The sequence below is a fragment of the Carcharodon carcharias genome, chromosome 4 (assembly GCF_017639515.1).
Source record: "Carcharodon carcharias isolate sCarCar2 chromosome 4, sCarCar2.pri, whole genome shotgun sequence".
Classification (NCBI taxonomy): domain Eukaryota; kingdom Metazoa; phylum Chordata; class Chondrichthyes; order Lamniformes; family Lamnidae; genus Carcharodon; species Carcharodon carcharias.
The window spans coordinates 40,203,606-40,216,017 of record NC_054470.1 but is presented as its reverse complement, the minus strand read 5'-3'; the positions used below and the strand labels follow the sequence as shown (position 1 = coordinate 40,216,017).

General features: G+C 45.6%; 1 protein-coding gene across 1 annotated transcript in view; it reads left to right on the top strand.

Annotated features, from left to right (window-relative positions):
- The window catches only part of shc3 (SHC (Src homology 2 domain containing) transforming protein 3), a 296,799-nt gene that overhangs the window by 172,557 nt on the left and 111,830 nt on the right, over positions 1-12,412 (top strand). Inside the window, exon 5 of the mRNA XM_041187067.1 lies at positions 9,134-9,187. Within this exon, the coding sequence (XP_041043001.1) occupies positions 9,134-9,187 (54 nt within the window). The remainder of the gene's footprint in view (positions 1-9,133; positions 9,188-12,412) is intronic.

Below are 12,412 nucleotides of genomic sequence, written 5' to 3'. Positions count from 1 at the left end.
CTCTCTAAATCTTGACAGAATAATGACTCAACTCTTAAACCTGATAGGAAACAGCCTTATCTACATGCAGTTTGTTTCTACCTGTGAAATACTCCTGCACTTTCTCATCATCACATTCCATTCATGACATAATCGAACACTTTACTGAGCAGCACTTCGTTCCGAGTTTCTTCACTAATTTCTCTGGCAGACGCTGGCATGTCATTTGTGTATGCAAAGTAATTCACAGGTAACTCAGTGGTTAAAAATGAATCAGTCTTCATGGGAAATCTCAAAAGAACATCCTCATTAGTATGATCTGCTGACTTACAGTATTTAATATCGTACTGTTAATTTTATCATTTGGTTCTCCTTGCTCAAAGACAACTTTGTGTTCTCTTAGCACTTGCTCAAATGTCAGATATACTCTTACTGAACCCCATTGTAAATAATTCAATCCAGTTTAACTGTATTTTCTTAAGCCAGTTCCTTACCATTAGGGAAACCTTGTTCCCTTCTACTACTGCCAATGGCAAGTAGTAAGATGCATTATTGTATTCCACCCTGATACTAACTTCACCCTAACACTGAAATGCCATTATTGGAATAACTAGTCAATTTCACACCAGTTTTGCATAAGGGAATGTGACGTAAGGACTTCTTGTACTCTTCTGAGATAACAGACATAGCTATAACTGTATCAACAAAGAAAGTAAGTTGTAAAACTCCAACTTTCATTTTGTCTGTGCGCATTGGAATTTTATTTTCCCATTTTCTCTCATCTTCCATGTGCTGTTTTTCTTGCTCTTTAACTGGGTATAACTCTTGATCTTCCTGCCTGATAACACAAACTTCTGTTTCAATATTTATCATATGCATTTTCAAAGATTCCCATATTCCTGAACTAGATTTGGATCTATCACAGCCTTGGCCTGGTACACGGCTGTGACCTGGAGCATTACTGTTTCCACTACTCCTGCATGTCATTAGGATATGGTTGACTTTCCCACAGGCATAGTACTTTGACTGGAAATGGGGGCATTTAAATGGTTTGTGGCTACAATGGCAATGGTAGCATCTAAATTTCTGACTCTGAGAATGAATTTGGTTGTTGTAGCCTGGATTTCTGTGAAATCTAATGGACCTCCTCTGCCAGCTTAGGCAAAGAACTTCTTTGCAATTTGTGACTATATCTTTGCCATTTCCATTACTGTGGTCTTATTGCAGGCCTCCTTCCATATCAACTTATTGTCTTTGTACTTGGCCTGAATTTTATTGTTCTTTAGGCCTCTAATGAATGTGTCTCTAAGGTCGATTTATAAGTTCGCACCATAACCATAGTGACAAGACAGTTTCTTTAATTTGAGAATGTAATCTGCAAGTCTCACTTGCCAACTGCTTTGTTTGACAGAATGCAACTCTCAGTGCAATCTCGTTCTTAGTCATGCCATAATATGAATCCAGAATCTTATTAATTTTGAACAGTCCATAGTACTAGGGTCTCGTGGGCAAGCAACATTGGTTAGACACCACCTCAAAAGCACCTAATCCCATCATGCTGAGGAAAACATATAGTACTTTATCCTCATCTACTTTATCCTTCATTCATAATTACATCAGTCCTCCTTGTTAGGATTGAATTCCCCCATTGTCCCCTGATGTGTCTTCAGTGCCATTTTTTTCAATTAGGTACTGTGCTGACTTACTGTGTACCTGAACACGATGTGCACACAGAGCAATCTTTAAAATTTCCTCAAAATCAACTTTAGGAGTTCTAAAATTGTGTCACAATGTTCTTCAGCCCTTAATTTCTCAAATGAAATGTAAAAGAAAATTCCATCCCAGCCTCGCCTCCATCTTTCTGTTGTGTACTGCACTGAGCAATGCTAATCAATGCTCAGCTGCAGGCAGCCATCATTGAACTAACTTTATTTACACCTCCCCAACAGTTAAGGCAGCAGAGAGGCCATTATAGCAAAATACTCAGATCTTGCAACATTCTACAGATCCCGCCAAAACTTTTGCAGTCAGCCTAATTTTTGAATTGTTAGTGAGCTCTCAGTGTGAAGAATGCTGGGTGGGAAGAGCAGAGAGAAAATTTGATGCTGTTGCAGGATTTAAAGGTCTAAGATCTGTAAGTCACAACTTAATAGCCAGGGCCTAGAAATTCAGGTGTGCCCAGAAATGGGCGCACAGGAAATAGTTCCCCACTCCTGTTCCTCTCAGCTCTACATTCAGCTAAGTATATTTTAAACAATTACCTTGCTGGTTGTGGCCCTTTAAGAACTGCCTGTTTGGCTGTACATAGACTTGGCTCTCCTGAACAGCCGACCCAGTGCTGGCTCCATTTTGGGCAACCCAGTATTGCACAGTTAGCCTCAAACTAGTATTAGGTCTTTTACTTAAATATGCAAAAAATCAAATGTCTGTTTCAAAAATGGGCCCTTAAGGCCAAGCTTTTTTGCCCTCATCAATATAATGGGTGATGCACTTCCAGCCTGGATTGAGCATAAACTTCTTGCTTGCCATATTGGATGCTTAGGAGGCCATTTAGCACTGGAATTTCCTGGTGAAGGTGTGCTTTTGGTGTCAACATATAAAGGGGCTGATTTTCTGTGGAGTTACACCTGATTTCCAATTTTAATCTTTCTTTTCCAGGGAGTGCATACCAGAAGCGCACAAATACTTTTGGTGTAACTTAATGATCTCATCCATCTCAGCTTTTGCCATTTTAGCATCATAATAACATAAGAAATAGAAGCAGGAGTAGCTTTTGGCCCTTCTAGTCTGCTCGCTATCATTTTCCCTCAGTGATAATGATGTTGTTATAAAAAGGGTATCCAGATTTTCTAGATATGGGCGGGTGGGAGGGTGGTGTGGGGTGCAGAGTAGGGGAGTGAGGCATGGATGCTTGCAGAGCATTTGGATGTTCCTATGCCTGGGTACACTGGATCACCTGGGCACATAAAGCAAGTTTGAGCAGGGAGAATTGCGTGCCTGTAAGGGAACCTGCCTAAATGTCAGAACATTTAAATTAATGGACAAAAAGACCAGGAGGGCACGTTTAAACACTGCCAGCAATATCCTGCCCTCAGGCCATTTTCTACCCACCCACTATGGCCCCTCATGCCCTATCCCCATGCCAAGCTCTTTTTTTTTCCATATCCTACTGTCACTACAGGGTTCATTGGTTCTAGACAGCGTATAGTGTGTCAATGTGTGTAGAAGTGCCGTAGTTTGGCACAGGGGACATGAGGGGCCATAGGTCGTGGGTGGAAGGGCAGACCTGGCATAGGGGCCATGAGGAGGACCTTTTGAACTTACCTTTTAAAAGGTCCCCTCATGCATGATGCCCCTGAGGGGCTGTGAACCACAACTCTTTAAAACCCAGGCCTGACCCCATGAAAATTGTGGAGGAGTAGGACATGCCTATCTCCACAATGGAGCCAGCCAGGTCGGGATTGCCAGATGCAGGCTTTTGACAGGAACTAGCCTGCACCCTTTAAAGCTAGGCACTCCCAAAAATCATACAGCCCGGGAATGGGGTCAGGAATCCTGGAAACAGGATCTGCCCGCCATTTTTAAAGGGCCCCTAAGTCATCCCAAAGCAGTGAAAATTCAGTCCTCCATGTCCCCATCTCTCACATCAGCAATGGGGAGTTCTTCACGTTGCTACCATGCAATGGATTCTTGTCGGCACATCACCCAACGACTGCAGCAAGTTGTCATGTAGTGATAATACTCTCCTTTTGAATGGAGGGTCACAGAGATCAGTGATACTCCCTTCCTTTGGAAAGCACCCTCCTCTTCTTCCTCTTCCTATTGCTGATCTCCAGTGCTTAATGAAACTACCTCAGTTCTAACTTGGCACTCTCTATGCATATTCCTCTGAGCGGGTGCAACACAGTGGCTACATACCAAGTCCTAGGTACTTGATAAGCCGCTGCTTGAAGGTTCTGTGGAGAGTCTGGACTCTATTTGTTCTTCAACTCCTATGAAGACTTAAAGTGGATCAAATATAAAGGAAGTCAATCGGTGAATATACTTATGCAGTGGAATTTTCCCAGCCCGCCCGCGCAATGCGGGTTTCATAGCGGGCAGGAGCGGAGAATTCAGCAGCAAAAAGTCGGAAATCCGCTGGTGTAAAAACAGTTTCCAATTCTCCTGACGGCGGGTTGATAGCAGGTCTGTTATCCTGCTGACTAGTGGCATGAACACCATTTGCATTTGTTAATATCTCATGAATGCTCATTAAAACAGCTGCTCGCCAGAATCTTGTCACGCCTTCCAATCTTGTGTCACATTAGCGGGAAATTACATCAGCCTCAAACCCGTTTGAAAAGGAGTGGGGTGTACAAGTCGGACGTCAGTTCACTCCTAAATTCGAAGTGAGTGCAACATACATAGTCTATCTGCTATAGCACTGTGCTGGTCTTGCTGAAATGGATGCCACACTGCTGGGGCTATAGGGTTGGCCTGCTCCTGCTCTTTGTCTACATTCTCCCGAAGGACACCACTGTGATGGAAGGCCTCCACTTTCAGACAGTGACCAGTACTGTAGCCGGGGTTGGGGACTGCATGGGTCTTCTACTCCTGGTGCCTGAGACCGTTGTCAACAAGGACATCACTGTGCAGTGGTAGTCAGGCAGAACTCCATTTTCAGAAACTAACATTGTGACTAGGGGTGGGTCACAGTGAGTGAGTGGGTATGACCAACACCAGTGGGGTGATGGGGAAGGAAGGCTGTGGAATGGCAATGAGGGGGAAGGACAAACCCCTTTCTGGGGTCCCCCTCTAACTTGTTGTTGCTGCAAGAGTGAACAGCAGTCTGTTTATAAAAAAGGAGGAAGACCTTTTAATGAAAGCCACTGAAATCCAATAGTTTCATTAGCACTGTTAAAGGGCTACTCAGAACTCTGGCTACACATCACAGTCGTTGCATCTCAAGAGTAACACATAGGAATGTAGAATTTGGGAATGCAGGCAATAGTGAAGGAGGCACAGCTGTACCATACATGACATTCCATCAATGAGGGCCTGTTCACCAGATTTGACATTCCTAATGGGCCACAGGGCATCCACTCATTGACCATGAGCAACTGATTGGTCATTAATATGCCACATCAGAGATTGGAGCACAGAGCTAGGCTGGGTCACTCATCTCACTGAAAGTTTAGCATCCCACGCAGGGCTCAAGATGTTACATATCTGCAATACCATCTTGGTCACCTCGATGTGTGTGCTAGTGTCTCAGGGACAAGGTGACATCAGCCACTTTGCAAGTAGGGCAGGAAGAACTATGGACCCTTACAGTTTCCAAACGTGTCATCTTCTGAGCTTCACTTTCTTGCCCCTTGAATCATTAATGTCTTCAATGTTTCCTTCCAGAAAGGAGGAAAAAGCATATATGGATCCAGGGCTCAATTCTGCCTTTGACAGGGTCCTAATGCAATGTAAGAGGCGGAAGAGGGAGAGGTGATATCACGCACAGCTCCAGTAGGAAGCCACACCTGAGGGACATGGTCAAGCAGAGCCAGAACATGAACAGGATGGTCAAGAGGAGAGACCCAGACAACGGAAGCGAATCGCCAGACCTAGAGTTTATTGTAGAAGAGTCAGAGGCAATGCCGTGCATGTCTGCGCTTTTCCCAAGTTCTGGTACATCACATATGGCACATTCTTCGTGAAGACCTGATGCCACGTGGAGTTGGAGGGTATCCCCTACGAATGGTTTTGAAGGTGACCACAGCACTCAATTTCTTTGCCTCTGGGTCTGGAAGGGATCACCAGGGACCTGTGCAGCATCTCTCAGTCTGCAACACATTGATGCATAAAGGATGTCACGGATGCCCTACAGGAAGACCCATCATTATGTCAGGTTTGCTCTGGACGAAGATAGCCAGGCTGAGAGATTCACTAGCTTCGCCACCAGGCTTCCCAGGAGTGCAGGGTGCAATAGACTGCACCCATGTGGCTATACAGGCTCTATGGCAGCAGGCCCTAATGTTTATAAACCACAAGGGCTATCATTCCTTCATTGCACAACTGGTGTGTGATCCCCAGGAGCACATATTGCACGTTCATGCACTGTACCCTGGGAGTTACCATGAATCCTACATCCTGAGTCACCCCCAGGTGTCTAAGATTTTCGAGGGGCCATTACATCTACAGGGATGGCTGCTTGGGGATAAGGGTTAACCAGTGAAGTGCTGGCTGATGACACCGGTGAGTCGCCCTCAGAGTCATTCCGGGAGAAATACAATGCAGCTTGCAGGTCCACACACTCCCTTGTAGGGCAGACCATAGGGCTTCTGAAGATGTGTTTCAGATGCTTGGATCACTCAGGTGGCTCACTCCAATACACTCCCAACAGGGTTTCCCGCGTCATCGCAGTGTGTTGCCTTCACAATTTGGCAATGCAAAGAGGTGATCCCCTGCCCAGAGGATGACCTGGAGGAGGATGAGAGCTCTTCAGAGGACGAAGATCTGGAGGCCCAAGAACCTTAGGAGGCTGCTGAGGGTCAGTATGAGTGCGATCACGCCATGGAGGAAGGAAGATGTGAGAGACATACCCCAACACTTTAATTGCTGACAGGTTCCAGGAAGAGTAAAGCTAAGGGAAGGAATATGGCCATTCTCTCCTAGCCTTCAATGCCATCTTCTTTCACCTCAGGGGATGTCCAGCCACTTGCAGCAAGAACGAGTCCTGCATTCACACTTGCGGGTCATTCTGGCCTCATGAATTGCCAGGCTGCAACCTTTGCTTTGGTCCGTGGGGCCCTGTGAGTGTTCAAATAAAGATTTAAACACATCTCCCTGACATCACACAGTGGGGTGGAGATACTAGTTGAGCTCAGGTTGACATCACATGAATGTGAATCTCACAGTGGGACATTATCACTGAGTGGGCGGATGGCTAAACCTTGACATAAGAGGATTCCTAAGTACAAAATCACAACTCCTTCAGTTGACCAAAACATTCACATAACCATCAAACGTATTCACAAAAATGTAACTTCTTTATAGTTATAGCACACCTGTGACCAAAAGTGACATCAAAATGTCTTAATTTTCTTAACCTTACAGCTATGCCTTGGTGCAGCCCCAACATCCGCAGCAGAGGTGGAGGTGGCCTTCTGACTGTTATGTCCTGATGTCTGTGATGTCCTTGGTGGATGTCCTTGGCCTGGAGGATCCGGACTTGATAAGAGTCTCCTGCTCAGGGGCAGAAGCGCCCTCTGCGGCCTGAGAAGCTGATGTGGATGGGGTCATAGGCAGAGGGGGCTGTGAATGGCTGCACACCCTTGGATTGTCCTGAGGGGAGGCCCCCTCATCTTCCCTGTGGGTGTCCGAGGGCCCCGCCCTGACTCCTGCAGGAGATAGTGCATCTGGAGGGAGCTCAAAGTGCCTCGTACCCATATCGCCTACATCTTGATGGTGCCCGCCAGGGTGCGTGGCCATGGACTGCAGGGCCGAGCGCAAATCTGGCAGCACCTAATGGACCAAAGTCTCCATGGTGGTCGCCAGTCTTCCCATGGTGACCTCAAGCCACTCACATGTCGGAGACATGACATCAGACAGAACGCGGACAGACTCCTCCATCGTTCACTCTAGTCTGCTGAGTGACTGTCAAATCTCTGCCTGATGTTCTGCCACCTGTCGGACTGAGCGGTGCTTGGCCTCCAGTAGCCTTCTGAGTGCCAGAGACTTGGGCTGTCTGCCTCTGACTGCTGCGGGGATGTGTCAGTGAGGTGTTCCCCAGAAAGTGAGGCTAAGCCTAATCTATAGCTGTGTCCCACCGACATGTGTGTCTCTGAGCTGGTGGAGAGTACGTGTGAATGCTGTGACGGTTCTTTCAGAGCTTCCTCTTCGGACATGGTCTGGGAGCTCAGACTGGTGCTCGACTGCCTAGGGGGCTTCGATCTGCTGGTGCCTAGAAAATAGGAAATAGAGTTTCAGCTAATGAGCATGAGCTAGATAAGACTGTATGTGACTCACTGTGAATGTCAGTATTTGATGAAGTGATGGAGCTGTGATCCGCATTGGGGTGATGGGCGAATCTGATCTCCCCTTCCCCACAGGAGCGATCTCTGTCCTCCCCAGCCAGATCAGCTGCAGGCTCCTCAAACTCAGTGAGTGTAATAATGTTGTCTGTTCCTTCCCTGGTCTGCAATCTTTTGCGCCTGTTGTGTGCCAGCTTGGCCTATACGAAGAAGAAAGAAAAGCATGTGAGAGAAGGGATGGAGCAGAGTTGGGTGAGATGCACGTCCCCTGCGCGTGGCGAGCCCTCCCCAGAAGAGCCAGAGGATGGAATGTGAGCAACGTGACAGTTGGGATGGTGGTGATGTGAAAGACTCTGGGCGGAATAGTCCCAGATTTGCACCAGGTGCAGTGGCGGGCGGGTAAAACAATGCCATATCGTCCCAAACCTGACACATTATTTATGTATTCCTGGGAAGCACAATGTTTCCAAGGCGGAGGGGCTCTCATTCGCCCACTGGCCATCACTTTGCCACTTCATCACACCGGGTGCCATATTTAAAGTCCGGCCACACGCACACATCTCAGCACTTCTAGCCCACGACTACTGCAGGGACGATGTACATGAAAGGCAAGAAGACTGCAGCCCCCACGTTTAGCAACACATCACTGGAACAACTTTTGGATGCCATGGAGGCCCTCCGCGATGTCCTCTACCCGCACTCTGGCCACAGTTTGGGCAGTTGCGTGACCAACCAGGCTTGGGAGGCGGTGGCAGCTGTGTTCAGCACCAATGCCTTTGAAAAGAGGACAGCCATCCAGTGCCGCAAGAGGACGAATTATTTCCTCTGTTCCGCCAGGGTAAGTCACTCATCTCATCACTCTCAACTCTCACACTCATAAACTCATCACACATTCACAAGGATCTCATTCACTGCCAGGTAACTATTTCTTCCACTAACATCAGCAATGCTAGAAAGTGGCAGGAGAGATAGGTTCAGTATGATTGATGATCTTATTTGATCATATTGCTATCCCTTTGTGTGTGCCTCCACCAGCTCCTGATTCACAAACTTTATCATTTAGACATTATTTATTATATCCTAGTTTATAAGGTATCTCAAGGGAGAAGCCCTCTGATTAATGTTTTATGTTTTTGGTTCTGATCCAACAGATTATAGCAAATCATCATATGCAGTCCATTTCCTTCGCATCTGGTGGTGACCCGGTAAGGCATTACTTGATTTCAGTGACAGTGTAAGCCAGGATTTATATTTTATCATATTAAGAAGAAATGATAAGCATGACAGCCCTTATTTTTCATTCAGGAAGCTTTCAATGTTTTCTTTGGCACTGGGCTCTCTCTTCATAATCACCCGACTGGCAGAAGTAAACCCTTTCCTTTTGAAATGATTGAAACGCACAATGACATGCAGCTATCATAGCTTTATACCAAATTAATTTGATTAGATAGTTCAATACGAAAGTTTGTTCTTTTAAAAGAACAGGCAAAAAATTCTCTTAATCACCTTTTACATATCAACTAGATTAAATTAGCTGCAGTTGGGGACTTTTGCTTTAGTATTGTTTCCATAGTTGGTTAAAAGTGGGCAAGCTCAGAGAATGAGAAAAAAAACATTTAATCAATCATCAGTGTCTGTCTGGCTCAGGTTTGGTTTAGGGTTACTAAGAAAAGTAAAAGACATAACTGGCACTGATTGCAAAATGTCATTTGTACATTATAAAAGTACCATGACAGAATATTAGTGAATGAAAGACATCAATTGGCAGTAATTGAGTACTATGCTAACTTTGCCTAAAATTCAATAATATGCTGAATAGAGTGATTTTTAAATGCTTTGTATGGCACAAGTTTCCTTTAGGGATATGTCATCTATATTTTGGGGGTAGAGGGAATGTTGATAATCATTTTTGAGGCTGTATAATATGGGTGTTTGCAAAGCTGCAGTCAAAAATCTGATATAAATGCATTACAGTGTCATACAAGCCCCACCACCTCCCCATAATTCTCCCCAGATCTTCTGGGAACACATACAACACACGCACACATGTACAATATTACTATAGTATATATGTGAGTTGATCTGTACTATAACTGTTGGCTTCAGAGAGGCCATCAAACAAAACAGCCAATTAACACTAACAAAGAAAATTGATGCATCATCCCCACTCCATTAAGTTGCCATTAAAAATAACACACCACCACGAAATGACCACAAAACTGTCAGGCATTCCCCCCAACCAGGAATTGAATGCCATTCCTTAATAGTTAATCAGGAATTGGATCTTCCTCCAGGATATTAATAGCAATTGGATGTTTTCCCCATTAGGTTGTGAGGGGTTGGCTGTCCCTTTTAGATTTCTTGAAATTGGGTCCTCATCTACTAGATGAACAGGACTGAATTTTTTAAGACAAAAAAACAGCCAGCTGCTTGTCAGTTACCATGGGCTGAATTTTACAGGCGGTCACCCCGACCAAAAATGGAAGCAGCCTTAACTGTTTAGGAGTGAGACTTCTACCCCCATTTGGGAGGATGTCCCCACCTCAGAGAGAGTCTGGCCAATCTGATAGGCTGGCAGCTATATAGTTTCAGCAAAACCAGAATCGAGCGGCGGCCACTGCTGGGGCTACAGCCAGTCCTTGAGGAAGATGACTGATGGACCCCAGATTTAAAAATCAGTATTGGATTTTGGACAGGCCTGGCTGCCAGACCTCAGCGAGGGGGGGAGGAAGGGTTGGGGGTCCATTTGGGAGTGGAGAGAGTGTTAAGGTGAGGGGTATGATCTTGGATGGGGTGCCTCTGATGGGCACAGGGCACCCCCCAAAAGAAATACTCCCTTTCCTGCCTGACAACAACTCCCGAAATGTAAGCTGCCAGGCTACTTGCCTTGCCCCCACCTTGCTCTGCCGTACGTAAAATAGCAGCAGAGATGAATGAGGCCCTTAAGTGGCCGTTAATTGGCCATTAAAATAGGCCTAAGGACAGGTGGCTGCCTGATGCCTTCCCTACCCACTGTAATATGGGGCTGAATCTTACCTATGTCGGGCGGGCAGTTTGGGAGTGGGCACAGAGCTGATCGCCGCCTGCGATTGACTGCGCGCCACCACTTTACGTGGGCAGGCTTTACGTAATATGCGATCCTTAGTGCTCAGCGCTACGCTGGCGGGTAGAGGAGGGAGATTTGGGGCCTGTGCTTTAGCGTGCATGCACGCGAATGGCACAGCAATCTCCCTGAGGCATGGAGCTGCCTCAAGGATATTAAGCAGATAATAAAATTTTTTAAATGATAAAGTCAAAAATTATTTAAACATGCCCCCTCATGAGACAGTATCACATGAGTATGGACATGCTTGTGAAGTCAAGAAATTTTATTTACTTTACACAAGCTTCAGGAAACCTCATCCCGCCCGTGGATGAGGTTTCTTGAAAAACGCAAAGGCCGCTTGGGCTCTTCGTCTGCCCGCCAACCTTAAGGTTGGACGGGCAGCGTTGTTAACAACCTTAATTGCTTTTTTAGTGGCCTTAATAGGCTGTTGACAGTTTGACGGGCACGCAGCTGTCTCCGGCGCACGCCCACTGAACGAAATATCAAAATGACGCACGATGATGTCGGGACACATGCCTGATTTCATTGCATGTCAGTTTACATGTCGGCATTTCAGGCCCACCCCCGCATGCCGATGACAATATTCTGCCCATGGGGGTAAGGTTGTGGGTGGGTGGGAAGGCAGTGGGAAGGCCACCTGCTTTATTTTATGAAGCCCCCCACCTTCAAATATGCTGGTGGTGGGCTGTAAAATCCAGCCCCATGTTACCAATAAGTTGGGCCGCTGTAACACAGAGAAATGTTTTGTGTGCAGTGGGTGAAAATGTTCCTGATTATGTATTTGATAGTGATGGGAGTCATGGGACATGGAAATTAGCAGTTTCTATTGCAGACAAATATTTTGCCCATGTATGCATGAGCTCCTGCAACTGGTTTTTGCTATCAGAGCTAAATCTAGATTTGAAGTCCTCTAAAGTGGGTAATTTTAAATATTTCCAAGACTACAACCCAGAAGTCTATCTCAAATGGCCTCTGTCAGTTATGTAGCAAGCTCATGAAAATTTGAAAAACTTGTGAATAAGTCATAAGGCTTTACTCAAAACACACAAAGATCAAAGAAATGTCAGTATATTACCAAATTTGCCACTTGCTATTGTAATCACATTACAATAGCACTGGCAATAATCTTTCAATGTTCCCTGGATTCGGAGGAGGTGCTTGAGGACTGGAGCATTGCAAACATTACACCCTTGTTCAAATTAGGTTGTAAAAATCTGCCCTGCAATTACAGACCAGTCAGTTTAACTTCGGTGGTGGGGAAACTTCTAGAAACAATTATTCTGGATAGAATTAATAGTCACATGGAAAAATTTGGATTGATTTA